Source organism: Nannobrachium achirus (genome assembly GCF_963921795.1).
Source record: "Nannobrachium achirus genome assembly, chromosome: 6".
Classification (NCBI taxonomy): Eukaryota; Metazoa; Chordata; class Actinopteri; order Myctophiformes; family Myctophidae; genus Nannobrachium; species Nannobrachium achirus.
In genome coordinates this window covers 69,681,646-69,700,172 of record NC_137815.1, presented here as the reverse complement: position 1 = coordinate 69,700,172, position 18,527 = coordinate 69,681,646, and the positions used below count along the sequence as shown (strand labels likewise).

General features: G+C 43.2%; 2 protein-coding genes across 2 annotated transcripts; one reads left to right on the top strand and one right to left on the bottom strand.

Annotated features, from left to right (window-relative positions):
• Positions 1-257: 257 nt before the first annotated feature.
• On the top strand, positions 258-13,242 carry ruvbl1 (RuvB-like AAA ATPase 1). Its single transcript, XM_080727404.1, has 11 exons — positions 258-555; positions 3,104-3,190; positions 3,314-3,446; positions 5,680-5,831; positions 7,260-7,349; positions 8,553-8,702; positions 8,940-9,003; positions 9,878-10,076; positions 11,319-11,421; positions 11,966-12,057; positions 12,853-13,242. The coding sequence occupies exons 1-11, from the start codon at positions 415-417 to the stop codon at positions 13,010-13,012; spliced, it is 1,371 nt and encodes a 456-aa protein (XP_080583530.1). The 5' UTR covers positions 258-414; the 3' UTR covers positions 13,013-13,242.
• A 2,692-nt stretch (positions 13,243-15,934) lies between these two features.
• Positions 15,935-18,527, bottom strand: mustn1a (musculoskeletal, embryonic nuclear protein 1a; the record flags this gene model as incomplete). The annotated part of the gene is made up of 3 exons (XM_080728379.1): positions 15,935-16,035; positions 17,821-17,944; positions 18,471-18,527. 3 exons carry the CDS (start codon positions 18,525-18,527, stop codon positions 15,935-15,937), a joined length of 282 nt encoding a protein of 93 aa, XP_080584505.1.

The window sequence follows — 18,527 nt, the reverse complement described above, 5'->3', positions numbered from 1 at the left end:
TATATTTTCGTTTGTTTGCATGTTGAATGGATAATAATATAAAGTGTGTTCTCGACACATTTCCACAACGTCAAAACGACTGAAACACCACGGGAAGTAAATATGGCTTGTCTCGGCGCCAGGATGACTGACACCCGTCTTAGCCAATGGACGGGTGACATCGACCCGAAGCGTCCAATGGGTGACGGTTTTAGCCAAGAAATGGGCGGTGCTACGGGGTATCACTTCCTCCAGTGAGTCCATAGTAACCCCGCATGGAAACACCAACACACTTGTTCTGTTTTGAGTTTTTACGCGCCGGGGTTGAGCGGTTTGAGGAGATCGGAAGGCAATAGAACAGGGGTTTTGCGAGCATTTATCGTGCCTTTTGTCTTTATTTAACTATAGTAATAACGCGCATAACGCATAATAAGCATGAAGATCGAGGAGGTGAAAAGCACCACCAAGACGCAGCGCATCGCGACCCACAGCCATGTGAAGGGACTCGGCTTGGACGAGGCCGGCAACGCCAAGCAGACGTCGGCCGGTCTGGTGGGACAGGAGACGGCCAGAGAGGTGATCAATAACTGTTGTTGAAGCTGTGATTGATTTGATATGCATTATAATAATCAGTTAGTTCAGTGAATGAATGACTGGGTGGTGGAGGAAGCGCATACGCAGTTTCATATTGCTGCACCTGCCACTGATCAACTGTTGTGTCGCTGTTTTGCATTAAAGGGGCCCCACCATGCTTTTAAAAATATATATTTTATATACATATTGGTCCATAAATACGGTTTCATACAGGTGTTAGCCTAAACAACCACTCAGATATTGAAATGTCATGTCTCTAATTCCAAGACATTTCAGATGAGTCGATCGTAATCGTATCTGTGTCGCTCCAATTTTAGCACCACTTTACCTCATGGTTCCACCTCATACATATATATATATATATATATATATATATATATATATATATATATATATATACACACACACACACACACACACACACACACACACACACACACTGTATAGTCTGGAAGAGACACCGGGATGACCAAAAAACAAGAAAAAATCGAACCTCTGTTCGAAGTGGAGCTGTGTGTGTGTGTGTGTGTGTGTGTGTGTGTGTGTGTGTGTAGCACCTCTCTGGTCACCCAGGATCATGTGTACCGATTTGTGTGACATTTGAAGAAAATATGTAGGAAAAGGTGCAAAAAGTGTGTTTTGGAGAAAATTCAAGATGGCGGAAAATCTATCCTGGCGCAAATGGGCGTGGCCTATATGGGGAGATGCGTCTTGACCCAAGGAATCCAGGGAAAAAAGAATTTTAATTTTCCGATCTACGGTTCAAGAGTTACGGGGCAAAACGCAAAGTGGGCCGTTATAGCGCCACCATGAGGCCGAGTGATGTAATTTTTTTTGGATTCATTCTTAAAATCATTATGAATCTCCTCTCCGAGGTTTGAAACTGTAGCTCCTATGGTTTACGAGAGAAAAATACTTGAATGTGAGTTTTTGCAATTCCCATTATAAGTCAATGGGGAAAATTAATTCACTGATAAATTAATATCAATTAAACTATAGAACCTTTCTCTTAGCAAGTTACTAGCAGACGATTCCCGAGTAAGCCGGTCGATTTGACATATGGCGCGAGTGTGTGGTGCAAAAACTGTGGGAGGAGTAGCGTGCCAAACTTTGAGGCTACATACAGACAGACACGGACACACACACGGCCACGTATAGGGAGCTTGTGTTCCACACAGCTCCAAAAAATGTGAAATTCATGGTGGGGCCCCTTTAACATGGATTGAGAATGGAAGCACAGCACAACACTCTCCAATCAGTCTCTGTGAAGTGTGAACACACTACAAAGTGATGATCATGTGTGATTGAGACATCATTAGACGTCTATAACAGTGGTTTTCAAACAGTGGTCCTTGAGGGGGTTCCAGGTGGTCCCCAGCTAAATGATGGTAACCAAATGGACCCTTACAGTCTACACAATTAGAGAATGTACAAGAATTGTTGTTTTGAATTAACTGTTATGGCACCACATCAATAGAGCATGGACTTGAAGACAAAATCCTGTCCACAAAATATTTTAAATCTTAGGTCTTTTATCTCATCAAATGGTGGTCTGTGGCTCAAATGCAGAATAAATGATGGACCTTGATATGAAAAGGTTTGAAAACCACTGGTCTATATGACAAATACAATTTAACTATTGAGAGTGTACAAATGTAACAGAAGGCCGCATAAACTGAGTATTTGTGGGGTGTTAAGGCGCTTACAATGTGCATTACATTCACCCATTCACACTCACATTCATACACCGACTGCAGAGGAAACCATGCAAGGTACCGAGGTACCAACCTGCTCATCGGGAGCAATTAGGGGTTCAGACAGAGTCTTGCTCAAGGACACTTCGACACTAACTCAGGGGGAGCTTGGGCTCGAACTGGGGAACTTCCTCTACCTTCTGAGCCACTGTCGCTAGTAATGGCAAAAGTTTAAAGTAGATAGATAGATAGATAGATAGATAGATAGATAGATAGATAGATACATTTATTATCCCACAGGGGAAATTCAGTTGCCCAGAGGCAGCACAGCAGTTTAAGTTACAAAGAAGTAAGAAAAAGAGTTATGTAGTGTACAGTCCAAAGAGCAAGCACAAAAAAGAAGAATATAAACATAAAGTGTCAAAGCTTTAGCAAAAAAGATTATATACATAAAGTGACCACGAAACATTCAACGCTCATAAGTGACACGTCACACACACACACAAAAAAGCTATATTCAAAGCACAACTTAACAAACAGTGCCAAACAAAAAAGTGCACATAACAGTCAATGCTAGTCAATGCAACACAAGTATCACACGGTTCACACCACCATATCTAACACAGCAATAGTACTCAGTTCAACCAACACAACCAATAGTGGCAGGGCCAGAAAATAAGTGATCAAAGTCAGTGCAAATAAACAGCAACTCATATCCCCGACCTGTTCTTATTATAATTTGATGAGAAACACTGTTTGTCATGCCTTCAAAACGTTCTGATAAATGGTCTGGCTGTGCAGCGACTAAACAATATATACCTCTTTCTCTCCTCCAGGCCTGTGGTATTATCGTTGAGTTAATCCGCTCAAAGAAGATGGCAGGAAGGGCAGTTTTACTGGCGGGGCCCCCGGGCACAGGAAAGGTACTGTACAGTCCGTGTTGAAAGATGATGCTCATAATATCACATGTAATTGTTGCAGTTCTCCAGTAACAGTCCTCTCTGTTGGATTTCATTGACCTGCTATGCCCTCCATCATGTCTCCAGACTGCCCTGGCTTTGGCCATGGCCCAGGAGTTGGGCAACAAGGTGCCATTCTGCCCCATGGTGGGCAGTGAGGTCTACTCCACAGAGATTAAGAAGACAGAAGTGCTGATGGAGAATTTCAGGAGGGCCATAGGTGAGTGGCACTTTCTTAATTCTTTTACATAAGGGCACGGTAAGTATGGTTGCCCGCTCATTAACTCTTTTTGTCATCAGCCGACTGTTTTTTTTGCTGATTTTTGCGGATTCTCCCAATAGAGCAGTGAAGTCATGACGTGACTCGCTCATTCCCCGGTTCATGGAAGTAATTTCTCTATGGAGAATAACATTGGGTCATCTTAAAATCGTCTCATATAAGCATTGTGGTTCAAAAATAAAGAAACGGTTTGCGCGATGTTGTCGGGGAAGTGGCTCTGTATGGTTTATGATAGTCATTCACTCATATTTGATAAAGCCTGTTTCTAGCGAAAATCAAACCGGTTAGATCATTTGTTTATGTTTGGAACACAGTTCTTATATGACGCGATATGAAAAAAAAGTCTATGGGAATTCAGAATGGGGGAAAAAAAACGTGAACCAGGTAGGATGGGTAAATGACGTCAGACTTCACTGCTCTATAGCCAATGACACATGTAGCTACAGCCACTTCCTGAGTCTTGGGACGGCTCACCCGATTGGACAGAGGGGGAAAATGGTGCTTAACACTTGGGAGGCCAAACTCGTTCAGGAACGAGTTAAGGCCACTAGGTGTCACCACGCCAAACTCGTCCCTGAACGAGACAACGAAGGGTTAACTGTACGTGCAGCTGCGTGCCCTCTGAATGACCCGAGTCCATACGTCACCCCGTAGCAGAGAGAGAGAGAGAGAGAAAATGGCGGAGGCTGGTTACATTGATTTCCATTCTACTCTGAAACATAAAAAGGGCTTTATCTCTGAATGAGGTGAAAAGAACGCCAGGGAAGCAGAGATCTGATTGTTTTCACGGCGACACTATAACGCGATGGTCGGCTCCCGTTTGGATTTTAGTTTCGCGAGCTTTTGTAAACAAAGGGATTATCTTCCTCAATCGTCAGTGGACACCCACGTGCACACGCACGAAGCTTCCGAGGCTCTTCAAAATAAAGCGTGAGTGAACGGCGGCAGCAGCAACAGCTAGAAATGTTATAAACCTGAGCAGCCCATGTGTTAAACAAAGCATAAACACAAGATCTGCGCGCAGCACGCTGAAAGCTGTGCAAGACCATAAATCCGCGCCATTCCCGTTGAAATGCATTACCGGAATCCACTCTCATAGGTGGAATATTTTTCCGGTGTGACCGTGCCCTAAAAGTACACATCCCTCTTATTCGGTGAGATTTCCCCTCATACTGGGTTTATTATATTCAACTAATACTAAAACTAATTTTGTTAAAATAAAATAAAAAGATGACAAAAAGTAATATTAACTAATATTTTAGAACTATAATTCTCTCTCTCACACACAAACACACACCGAGCCTCGAATCAAAGCAATATATTCAGCCCAGTTCCTCACCTGGCCAAGAGTCCTTGGCCAGGACAGAGCAAGGTGCCCCACTCCACACCCCGTCCCGCCACTCCACACCCCGTCCCGCCCAGCTGAAAGGCACGGTGACACGGAGGAGGGGATGTGTGTGTGAGCACCGTTGACAGGGAAGGAAGGCCGGTGAGGGGAGGAAGGGGGAGGAAGGGTCTCGTCTGGCCGTTGACATGACCTGTCGCGGGGAAGGAAATGGAGCTCTGCTTGAAGGGAGAGGTGGTCAGCGAGTTGCCCCGCCCCCAGAACACAAACATTCAACTAAGAGAGGGGAGGGAGAGAGAGAGGGTGGAGGTATACATTCTGAGCTTGTCGTCACCCTCCTGATAAGAGCACCCTGACAGACAGACCCTGCCTTTAAGCGTGACTCCCTCTGACCCGCAGCAGACAGAACCAGCCACCTGTGTGTTAGCCCTGCGCACCCAACGATTAGAGCGTGATCACGTTACATAGAACCATGCCCAGACGTTATGCGCGCCGCGCGCGGGTACACATAATCATTGTTGTCGGGTGGAAAACCATTCGTTTTGTATCGAGTGAAAATAGCCGATCTACAAGCACACAATTCACTAGCCTTGTGCGACAGTCTTGTATGATGAAGCAGGGCTTTGCTTTACAAGAAAACGTACAAATTCTAAACTTGGAGATACAAGGTTGCTGCCCGACAGCGAACATATACATCATTATATCGATGTTCTTTGCCTGCAATAAATGCACTGTGGTTTGGACTTGGAATGTGTCAAAGTTAAAGATGCGTGAATGTCAAAGACTAAACAAGTCCTTTTTCTGTACCGTGTGTGTGTGGCTATGTAGGACTGCGTATCAAGGAGACCAAGGAGGTGTACGAGGGAGAGGTGACGGAGCTGAGTCCCTGTGAGACGGAGAACCCCATGGGAGGTTATGGGAAGACCATCAGCCACGTCATCATCGGCCTGAAGACGGGCAAGGGCACCAAACAACTCAAGGTCGGTTCAACGTCGTGTTTCTTCTTCTTGTTTTGTCTGGTAATCATCCTGGAAAAAATATAGCCTTATTGAGGATCGACATGACAAGGCCTTAAAGCTTTTCGTTTACAGAATACAACATTTTTTAATCTATCTGTGTGTGCTAGAGCACACAAAATAACTATCACTTCTGCAGTAGTTGGAGGTTGCAGGGTCTACATTGAGAAACGTAGACCCTGGCGTCGGGCATTGTGAGATGTATCATCTGAGAGTAAATTCAGATTCTTTGTAATCCCCAGTGTTAAACTACGTGCCAGTTCGATTGCATTTATTTTGTACACTCTTAAAGGCCCAGTTCACCTCTGGGACAACCAGATCTTATTTTAGTGTTTGGGAGTTTGGGAGTTATTTTTTGTGTTCAGTCTGTGTTTTTAGATATTTTAGTATTTCAGCATGCTACAACTAACTGGTCATATGATGCTTTGTAGCATGATATTGCATCATCTGATGCATCATATGATGCAACATGCATCATATGATGCTTTGTAGCATGCTGAAATACTAAAATATCTCAAAACACAGATTGAACACAAAAAATAACTCAGGATTGTGTGGATCATATCCCAAACAACATTAAAATAAGATCTGGTTGTCCCAGAGGTGAACTGGGCCTTTAATAAGTTACATAACAGGTATGGGTATAATAGTCCAGGCGTTTCGGGCAGTATTTTGATGTAATCGTGCACTTTATGAAAGAAGCATGAAATTTGGCACACAGTTAGATCATGCCATATGGAACATTTTTGGCTATAGGGGCATCGCAGTTTTGTCTTGGGAAACTTGTGGGAGCCAATTAAAGTTGGGCTCTCATAGACTTTACTATAGAGTAAAATAATACAAAAATATATATTCTTTAAGTAGCATGTAAGGGGTCAAACTAGGTGTTTTTTGGGATTCTGAATCCAATGCAAACATTTGTTTTGCAGGAAAAACATTCCTTGGGCTAAAAACGGACCCCATAAAACTATGGTTTAGTTTCAGAAAGGAATGTTTTTCGTGCAAAACAAATGCTTGCATTGGATTCAGAATCCCGAATAACACCTAGTTTGACCCCTCACATGCTACTTAAAGCATATTTATTTTTTGTATTATTTGACTCTATAGTAAAGTCTATGAGAGCAACTTTGATTGGCTCCCACAAGTTTCCCAAGAAAAGTCTGCGATGCCCCTATAGCCAAAAATTTTCCATATGGCATGTTCTAACTGTGTGCCAAATTTCATGCTTCTTTCATAAAGTGCACGATGTTTGCCTGAAATGCTCGGACTACAAGTTATTATTGTTATTACCCTAAACATTTTATTGATTAAAGAAATGTCTCAGTCTTAATTTAAAACATTTCTGCAAAGGCACGAATCACTGACCAAAAATGTCCATGTTCTTGACCCCAGTTGGATCCCAGTATTTACGAGAGTCTGCAGAAGGAGCGAGTGGAGGTGGGAGACGTCATCTACATCGAAGCCAACAGCGGATCCGTCAAGGTGTGTATCCTATACAGTAGCTGCTTCACAACCATATACACCAAATGCACTCACTATAAGACATCCTATAGCTACCTCACAAACTATCTCCCCTGCACAGTTACGGTCTTTATATACAGTACCATACTAGTTTGGGTCCCGGGCAAATGTCAAATTTGTCTTTTGGGTCTCGACTCCAGCTAAAAGGTTTTGGAACCACTGATATACAGCATCCTATCCACCTGTTTCCGCGAGAATTTACTGTAGCATTATTTGCGGGACACTTCCGGTTAACAGCAGACATACAAGCTCACGTCGCGTCGCAGATGCAACCGTTGTGAGCTTGTAGATCATTCTCGGCTACGGCGCCGGAAGCTGCCTGCACATTTTGCGCAATGCACGATGGGATGTTGGAAAGTTGTGGATAACTGCCTCACAACATGAACGTCCGCACCTGCACTAGCTTGTCGACTTGGATCGTAACAAAAGGCTGCCCATAATCTTACCGCAAATTAAAATCGCCCTTGGGACATTTAAAGAAAACTCCACAATGATTTATCTTGCGGAATAACAACCGATAAGGCCCTGAGTGAAGCGTTTTCTGTCTCGCCTGTTCTCCTCCTCCTCCTCCTCGGGTCTTTCATCTCTGTCGGCCGGCCCTCCGTGAAAGCTGGGTTTCATCTCTCTCTACTGTACTCTGGAATGACCCCCCCCCCCTCTCTCTCTGTCTCTCTCTCTCTCTCTCTCTCTCTCTCTCTCTCTCTCTCTCTCTCTCTCTCTCATTCCTGTAGTGCTGCATAGGGCTGGTTCTGTTCATCTTTTATCTCTCCCATCTCTCCCCTTCCCCCTGTTCCAGCAGTGGGCCTTGTGGCCCGCTGCTGACAAGCTGTGCTGAAGGTTACTTTAATCGGTGCAGGTGGGCTCCTGAGGCTCTCCTCAGTGGCCCAAATAGGAGGGGTGCGGCGGTGCGCCCGACGCCACATTTGTTGCCGTTGACAGCCATCCTCTTTCATCCTCTGCCCCGTGCACGCCCCTCTGCCCCGTGCACGCCCCTCTGCACTGAGCTGGCACGGACTTCAATCATACACCTGCTCTCTCCCTGCCTGTAGCCTCTTTTTGTTTCACTGCGCTGAGCGATATAAGACAACCTTTATTCTTTTGTTAAGTAGCCAGTTTTCTTTTTTTATCCATTTAATGACCTTCTTGCTGCCGTGTCCTTTGCAGAGACAAGGTCGTTGCGACACCTTTGCCACAGAGTTCGACCTGGAGGCGGAGGAGTACGTGCCGCTGCCCAAAGGCGACGTCCACAAGAAGAAAGAGATCATCCAAGACGTCACGCTGCACGACCTGGACATCGCCAATGCCAGGCCACAGGTACATGCCCACCATGACACTCATTAACTCTTTGACTGCTATTGACAAGTTTGACAAGTTATATTAGTGTGTCCCTATCGCTAATGACGAGTATGACGAGTTGGGGCCGAAATTGCAAAAAAACAAAAACATGGCGGCCATGATTGAAATGATTGTTGCAGTTAAAAGTATTGAATAAATGACCTATTGTTAGATTCATATCCTGTACTTCAATCAATCTTTGTCATTTTATCTCAGGGAGGGCAGGACATTCTCTCCATGATGGGACAACTGATGAAGCCCAAGAAGACAGAGATCACAGGTACACATTCACACAGGATAGACACACATAGATCACAGGTATAAATTCCATGTGGATCTTGTGTTCCACATGAGACCGGCATGCCTCCAATGTGGACCTGGACTTCATGTGGTTGTATGACGTATCTATGATGTATGATTACAAAGATGGTAAAGCCCGATCGGAACACATTGACCACCATTAGAAAAATGAAAGTTACATATGTCAAACATATGTTAGAATAAATGCATGGTGATACTTCTTTTTCCTACTGATATGGTGCACAAGATGTCCAATGATTTGAGAGATTAGCTTCAGACAGACACCCACACTGACAAAAAGACCCTCATAGACCAGTGGTTCTCAACCTGTGTGTCGGGAACCCCAGGCGGGTCTCCAAATTATTTTGGGGTGTCCCCAGAACCCCAACTTGATGTGCAACATTGTTTTCTCAGTAAACAGTAAACAAACCAATATAAAGTTTAAGTGTATAGATAGAGGGTATATGAACATTTCTAAAGTGACAATTTAAGGACTTTTAATACCTCAAATGACAAATTGAACATTGAACAAATTGCCAAATATGATAGGCAGAAATTGTGAAAATAGCAGATCTACATGCTGGGTTCTACATGAGGTGTTCTGAGCATGTAGGGCTGCTGTTTTCACAATAGAACCATGTTATACAAAATGTAATTTCTCAACTCTTAGTGCTCGTCAGGGTGGGGGGGGGGGGGGGGTCCCCAGTTAAAACATGTTTATTTTGGGGGTCGAGGCCTGAAAAGGTTGAGAACCACCGTCATAGACGACTAGCCACTTAGCTCTTTCGTAAAATAAAAAGTCGTCTACCATCCTCCTCAGATGTTTCCCTTCAGTCTCCTCCTCTCCTCCCCAGACAAGCTGCGTGCAGAGATCAACAAGGTGGTGAACCGCTACATCGACCAGGGCGTGGCCGAGCTGGTCCCCGGGGTGCTGTTTGTGGACGAGGTGCACATGTTGGACATCGAGTGCTTCACCTACCTGCACCGGGCCCTGGAGAGCACCATCGCACCCATCGTCGTCTTCGCCTCCAACCGGGGCAACTGCCTCGTCAGGTGGGTGTGTGGATATTTAGAATGTCGTCGACTTTTCGGGGAATGGGGGAAAAAATAAATTGTTCCAACGGATCCAATGTAGTTATTAACCCATTTAGGCCTAGAATTATTGAATGCTTTAACCAGTGAAAAATAGCAGATATACAAGCTCACAGCGCGGCACCGAGTGCCGCGCTGCGAGCTTGTAGATCTGCTATTTTTGAAAAAGTTGTGAAAAATGTTTGCAAATCTTTGAATATATGTATTTTCAAAGCGAACGTTTGGACCTCAAATTTTGCTTCTGGGGGGTCCCTGGAACTAAATATTTTGAGATGGGGGTCGGTGGCCAAATACATATCATTTTGGGGGTCCTTCACGTGAAAAGGTTTGAGAACCACTGACATAGTAGTCTCTCAATAACAGACTAACTGAGCTCCAGTTAAGTGAAAAGGACCTTTTCTTTGACGATGGCTGGCCATATTGCTGACATAGAAACACAGGGTTTTTCAAAAAAGTCTTAGAAGGATTCAAAAGACACTTATAGAATCGGGTCAAAATTCTAATTTCCACCATTTTTCAAAAATAGCAGATCTACAAGCTCGCAGCGTGGCACTCGAGCTTGTATATCTGCTATTTTTCAATAGTTAAAGCATAAAATAATGATACACATAATGTGTACCCGTTCTAAATGAGTTAAGTCACAAGCTTGTTAATACTTTTCATTGGTTCAATATATATAAAACCCAACAGACACACTTTTTCACTATAACGTTCAAAATGTTTCAAAAGCAGCAGAAATATCAGATCTACTGTATGTGCTCGCTACGTGCTGCGCATGCATTTAATGCAGATCGGTTATTTTCTGTAGTTTTTCAGGACACCGGCTCTGGGGATAAATGTAATAATTTGTGTCAAATCCTGTGTCTAGATGAGCCATGACGTTTGACATGATTTAAAATGTCTCATTGCTGTGAGACAAAAAAACAATTGCATAAGTTATATTATTAACATACTCACAAAACAGATTTGACCAAAGAAATTACATAGTGCCACTTTGGTAGCAAGGCATTAATTTATGAAAAGAAGTTGAATAATGTAGATGCAGGGTTTCTACCCGACAGCAACGTCAGGCAACCTTAGAAAGCATCTTGAGTTGAGTGTTGAACTTGAACCGAGCAGAATCCTCACACACACCTAGAGTACTCTAGTCATGGCTCTCCCACAGTGTTTGTGACCGTGTGTCCTTCCTCTCTTGTCCACCAGAGGGACGGAGGACACCAGCTCTCCTCATGGCATTCCCCTGGACCTACTGGACAGAGTGATGATCATCAGGACCATGCTGTACACACCACAGGAGATGAAACAGGTGAGCTATACTACACTACACACCATGCTGTACACACCACAGGAGATGAAGCAGGTGAGCTATACTACACACCATGCTGTACACACCATAGGAGATGAAGCAGGTGAGCTGCACTTAAAACCCTGGCGTCTAGATTTTGGGTATGCCATCAGTACAGTGGTTCTCAACCAGTGATCCTTGAGGGGGTTCCAGGTGGTCCCCAGTTAAATGATACAGTTGTTTACCAAGAGAGTGTTACATGAAACCAAATGGACCCTTATGGGTCCATTTGGTTTCACTTTACGCTCTCTAGAGTTCAATTATTGTTAAGCATCTGCATTCACTATTTTTCTTTTTTCAAATGCTGAATAAACAATGGACCTTGATATTAAAAGGGTTGAAATCCACTGCATTAGTAGATCAGCTACAATATTTTCACATTTCATTCTCAGAATTTCGATTTGAAGATCTGGCTTACAGTATGTGATTAACACAGCCTGGTATGTGTGAGGATGCAGCCTGTCTGTTGAATTCTCATGCTAAGAAATGTGTTGTTTTGTTGCAGATCATTAAGATCCGTGCTCAGACTGAAGGCATCAACATCAGTGACGACGCACTGACTCATCTGGGAGAGATTGGAACCAAGACCACCCTCAGGTAATGGTTTTATCCTCTCTCATGTCAACTGTTTGGAACCAAGCCTGATTTGCTCAACAAAAATAACTGAAATAAAAAAAATCAAACCTCGGTTCGAAGTGGAGCGGTGAATCTGAGCAGCTATACTGTGTGTGTGAGTGTGTGTGTGTGTGTGTGTGTGTGTGTGCTGCAGAACAGCGCCCCTCCTTTAACTTGTGTGTTGTTTGTGGCCACTCAAGGTATTGCCAGGCTACAGACACGGCCGGCCAGCCAGCCACATACATACATACATACATACCCACGGACATACCTGTCTATTGGGAGTGCTTTCACCGCTCCAAAAAAAAACAACTAAATAGCCAATCTACTAGGCTAGGGGCAGAAATCTCCAGGTACCTTCCGATTCAGAGGCTACGATTTGATTTATAAAACAATCTCGATTACAATACATGATTTATTTCTCCCTCAGTGTTTGTGAATAATAGACAAAGTGCTTTCTAATGACCCATAATGAAAACAGAATAATTGACTTCTGTTATCTTTTATTATACTACAAACCAATTAAAGTTCTGTACCGAAATTATACATTTTAAAAATCTATTTGACATCTGTGACTCTATTCATAATCAGTCATATCCGCATCACGATCTATTATTTTATTTCCGTCCCTCCAATCTACAAGCACACAACGTGTCGTGCTTTGATCTTGAAGGTTGGCTAAAGAAACGTTTGTTCATTAATTGTTATGGAGGCAAATGTTTGAAATCGTGACATTGTGATATTGATGTCTTTTCTTCCCATGTATGTCCTCCTCAGGTATGCGGTGCAGTTGCTGACCCCGGCCAGTCTACTGGGACGCGTCCAGGGCAAGGAGGGCGTGGAACGGGAGCAGGTGGAAGAAATTAACGAGCTTTTCTATGACGCCAAGTCCTCCGCCAAGATCCTCCAAGACCAGCACCACAAATTCATGAAATGAGCGTCAGAACGTCTTCCTCTTCTGTCGTCTCCACGTCTCGTCTGTTGCTCCATCGTCACATAGCAAAGCATCTCGTGTTCCTCGTGCGTTTTCATCCCGTTGTTACCTGTCCGCAGGGGCGTCACAAGGGGTAGGAAAGTGGGACTGAGTTACTAGGGCCTAAGGTGGAGGGGCCCTAGTAACTTTAGCTATTGAAAAATAGCAGATATACAAGCTCACAGCGCGGCACCGAGTGCCGCGCTGCGAGCTTGTAGATCTGCTATTTTTGAAAAGTCCTGAAAATGTGCGCAAATCTTTGAATATATGTATTTTTTAAGTGAACATTTGTAAGAAGTTTGCTTTTGGGGGGTCCCTGGAACTAAATATTTTGAGATTGGGGGGGGGGTCCTTCACATGAAAAAGTTTGAGCATCACTGACATGGAAACATAGGTTTCTTGGCACACATTTTCAAGATTTTTCAAAAATAGCAGATCTACAAGCTCGCAGCGCGGCACTCGGTGCCGCGCTGTGAGCTTGTATATCTGCCATTTTTCAATAGTTAACATTCATGGGGGGCCCGCAGTGAATCCTTGTACCCAGGGCCCAGAATTTGGTGTGACGCCCCTGTCTGTCCGGCTTTATCGTTTTCTCCATCCATGTTGGGTTTGTCATTTTCTTAACCTGCCTCTTGTTGAGCTCTTTCTAGAGTTGTCCTGGCTGTGCCTCCTTTACTATAGATTTATGTTCAGATAAATAAAATGTTATCTTATGTTTTAATGGAATTAGTTTTTTTTCAATAAAAATGCAAACGGAACAATGAGTTTCTTGTATATTGAAGTCAAGGATATGTATAACACTCAGGGTTCCCACACATCTTTACCAATTAATTTCCAAAACTTTTCCAGAATATTTAACCCGATTTCCAGGACTATATAACACTAATTCAGCTCAATAACGAGTCGCTTACTCATATGTGCAATGCCCAAAGACAGGTAGTGTATGCCAGTGGTTCTCAACCTTTTCAGGCCGTGTCCCTCAAAATAATCATGTTTTAACTGGGACCCAGCACCCCGACGAGCACTAAGAGTTGAGGAATTTTGTATAACACAGTTTTATTGCTCACAACGCCTCGCAATGTAGATCGGCTATTTTCACAATTTCTGCCTCTAATATTTGATAATTTGGCCAATGTTTAATTTGTCATTTCAGAGGTATTAACAAAAATCAATAACCAAAGACAATGCATAGCTATTTTTTTCCAGGACCTTCCAGGACCCTTGATCAATTCCAAAACTTTTTCCAGTACTGGAAAAATGTTTTTTTAATTTCAAAATATTTCCAGGAATTTCATGACCGTGGGAACCCTGAACACTTAAAGTTGTACCATGTAACTTTTTTTATAAAACAAATCTTAAAATTGTCCTAACTGTTAAATCGCTAAAGTTTTAGAACACCCACTCCGTTATTTTCAGCTTCTGAAGCCTTCTCTTTATATGTTTTCTATGATCCTGGCCGTGGACCGGATTTCGCGCAAAATTGACGTAATCTGCATCATCTGTATACGTTGTGTATACGTTGCCCAATCACATCGCCGATCATGCACACATGGTACACTACCGGCCAATCACAGCGCATCTTGAAGTGGGGTCGCCATATTTGTAGTCGCCCGTGTGTCTCTTTACTCAAAAGGTAATCTCGCCTACCAGGCAGGGTGAAGTAGTCCGTTTCTCCGGAATGCCTGAACGCACAGGAACCAGGGACCCCTCCAAAGATAGCTCTCGGCGTTGTGGAGGCAGACGCGGGGGTGTGAAGGTACGAAAAACGGGCGAAAGACGCGAACGCGACCGCGGTTTGCTATATGGCTACTGACCACTAGTTGAGAATCTTACACAGTATAGCTTTAAGGTGCAATCACACAGGAGATGAAGATATCTTTTGAGTGACATGATTATATACGAAGACTCAAATTGATGCAACACTGCATCTGGTGGTGCAAATGTGGTCAAACCTGGTGGCGCAAATATGGAGAACTTGAGCGACGCGACCACTCCAACCAGAGTAATACCTACACCTCCTGTGTGAGTACACCTTTAGACCAAGTCATCATGAAACTTTAAGACGGAATCCAATCTGAATCAACCTGATTTCCTTGCTTTTATTTTATTTATAAGTGTGTTTTTTATAGCTTACAGAAATAACATTATTTTGCCACAGGCCATCACACTCCAATCTTAAATCTATGTAGACGCACGCCTAGACGGCAAATTGTTTGCCATTTTCTTTATTGTAAACCTACAGGAACAGCAACAGAATGCACTAAACCAGTGTTTCTCAACCACTGTGCCTGGGGACCTTTGGTGTGCCCCTGAGAAGTGTCAAGTGTGCCCCTTGAAACTGCTTGAAAGCCAGTATTGTATTTATCACTTTAAAAATTATTTAAACTAGTGAAAACTTGTGATCTACAAGCACACAACGCCTCGCACCGTGAGGCGTTGTGCTTGTAGATCTGCTGTTTTCACTACTGTTGTGCGACAGCCTTGTATGATGAAGCAGGGCTTTACTTTGCGAAGAAACATACACATTTGAAACTTTGAGATACAAGGTTTCTTCCCGACAGTGACGATATTTACACCCTTGTATTATGTTGGTGTGCCCATGGATTCTTGGGACATGAAAAGTGTGCCCATGCAGAAAAAAGGTTGGGAAACACTGCACTAAACTAAGAGTTGCATAAATGCAATAGACACAAACAGAATACTCAGTGCAAGAATGCTGGTAGAACCATTTCACCAACATGAAGCCCCTAAAAAGGGAGGCTTCAAGGTTATTCCACTCTTGTTAAGATGAGCTTTCACAGCTGGGAAACAGCTGATCCTCCATGCCAAACGGCTTCATGCAGAAAGCACACATACAGTGGTCACTGGTTTCAAATCGTCCCATCGCTACTTCCTGATTGGTCGAGGCGCTGAGGGCTTGTTGAAAACGGTCTCTCCTCCTGACCTTGCTCCGCTGAACACCGAGGGAGCAGCTTTCCCCACCTTCTCTGAGAACAAAGAGAGAAACAGAGATCTATGAGTACAGCTAGTGGTAGGCGATATGGAAAAATACAATATCACAATATTTTCCCAAGCTGTATCACGATACACTATTTTATCACGATTCTTTTTCACATTGATTTTTATGGTTATTTTTCAAGTTACTTGACAAAAACTAGACTCTGGGTTCCTTTTTGGAAGTCTAAATTGAACTTTACAAGTATGTAACTCTTGACAGTATACAAACAGTATACTGTATACTCTGACAGTATACCAAATGGACCCTTATGGGTCCATTTGGTTTCATTTGTATACTGTCAGAGTTAAGTGGAGACCTTGACATTTTAAAGTTTGAGAACTACTGATTTAGACCAAAATGCAGGTTTAAATTGAATTCTGCAATTAACGATTAAACAGGATTTTTTACAAGGCTCCCTCAATTGTATCATGATATACATAGATAGACATTGTATCGTCTCAGCGATATTTATCACCATATCGCCCACCCCTAAGTACAGCATGGACTCAGTTAATGAGGCAGTTACATAAAACAATGTGCATGTAGGCCAGTCACAGTCACATGATTGCAATTATCTGACAATCAAAAATATTTGATTGAGAGATAATCCATAGGAAAATAGCAAGCTCACAACGATCCCAAGCAAGCGACTTTGGGTACCGAGAAAAGGGCTATATAAATTCCAGATATTATTATTGGGTTGTAGATCAGCTTTTTCCACTCTTTTTGAAAGTGTTTTAAAGTATAAAAGTATTAAATATGGCTTCTTTTAGCCATAGTACATTATTTAGATTACCAGTCATTGTCAGTCATCTCTTGTATATTCAAGTTATTTATCGTACCGTATCTGCCTGCCCTGTGCAATGTTTCTTTACAAAGCCAAACAGAAAAGTAATTGGTATTTGTGTTAATAGTATTTCAACGCTCAATTAGGGCTGTCACAATTATTACATAATTGTCTAATCGCAATTATTTGAGGTAATCGCAATTATTTTGCATAATCGTCAATCGTTTCCATGTTGAGAAATGTTAATATAGTTACAAACACTTTCAAAAAGTAGAAATAGAATTGCGACACGTTGTGAGCTTGCAGATCGGCTATTTCCACTATCAATTTTCTTTTTTAATTATAAAATTGTCAAATATGTCAGTAATGTCTTTGTATAATTAAGTTGTGTGTCATGATTGCCATGTGCAACTTCACAGCCTAAAAGCTAAATAGAAATGTAATTGTCAACAGCAAATACACAATTACATCGTTAATCGCAATTATTTGAGTGCCAATTAATCGTCATGTAAAATTTCATAATGGTGACAGCCCTATGCTCCATGCCAAAAACACTGTTAAACCGTTAGTTGCAACTGTTTGTACGCCGATGAATCGCCAACTAATGATTGTGCCAACCCTATAGGTATGCACTGTTTAGGTACACCAGCCTCATCCTGCAGTGTCTGTGAGAGCATGTCTTTCTTGGCCATCTCTGCCTTTCTGTATAAGGAGTGGAAACTTTTACATCATGAGAGATGCTCCCACACACACACACACACACACACACACACACACACACACACACACACACACACACACACACACACACACACACACACACACACACACACACACACACCACTAGCGCTGTTTAGCTTCACTCGTACATTAACCAGATCTGGACTGCAAGAGACCGAGCGCCCGCGTTCACCTGGGAGACTGTACCGTACTGTACTGTACTGTACTGTACTGTACTGTACTGTACTGTACTCCCACTCTACTCACCACATTCCTGCATCACTTCCATCGTCTTGCTTTTCAATTGTGCTCCCGAGCCCAGTTTGTCTCTTGCTTCCATCAGGTCGTCCTCTCTCACCTCGGGGCGTTCTCGTTGCTCGTCCTCGCCTGGCTGAGGAGCACCAGAGAGCAGTGATCAGTTAAAACACAGTATAAACACATCTAGGAGATACAGTACATACAGTCTGGCACTGCAGCCGTTTGTAGCTCCTTCCAACAACGCAGTGGGTTCATACAGTACATGGAACATCTGCTAGATCAGTGGTTCTCAAAGTGGATTTCAGGGACTCTCTAGGTTCCTTTATGGGGGTCTAAATTGACCCTTACAAGTTTGTAACTTAACTTTGACAGTGTACACTGTCAAAGTTAAGGGAATAGTGGGAATACCTTCAAATGTCAAAGTTTGAGAACCACTGTGCTAGATCTTAAGAGCCTGGTACTTGCCTGAGACATGGTGGGTTGTCGTAGCTGAATATATCTGTTGAGAAATCTGTCCTCCTCTCGATCTGATTGTACAGGTTTTTTACTGCCTCCCAAGTCCAGCCCAACACACACATTTATAGACACACGTACGGCAGTTATTCTCCAGTGGGCTGCACATGCATCGGGGAGGCCAACAGATGACTCGGATGGTTCACAGGGTCCAGGGACTCCTCCTCCTCTCTCTTCCAGCCCTGGTTGTGTTTACAGTCCAT

Excerpts from the sequence above, each read along its gene's own strand:
- ruvbl1 (XM_080727404.1), top strand. The coding sequence starts at position 415 with ATGAAGATCGAGGAGGTGAAAAGCACCACCAAGACGCAGCGCATCGCG. Across the intron at positions 7,350-8,552 it reads CCAACAGCGGATCCGTCAAG|AGACAAGGTCGTTGCGACAC; the intron begins GTGTGTATCCTA and ends TGTCCTTTGCAG. Across the intron at positions 8,703-8,939 it reads TCGCCAATGCCAGGCCACAG|GGAGGGCAGGACATTCTCTC; the intron begins GTACATGCCCAC and ends ATTTTATCTCAG.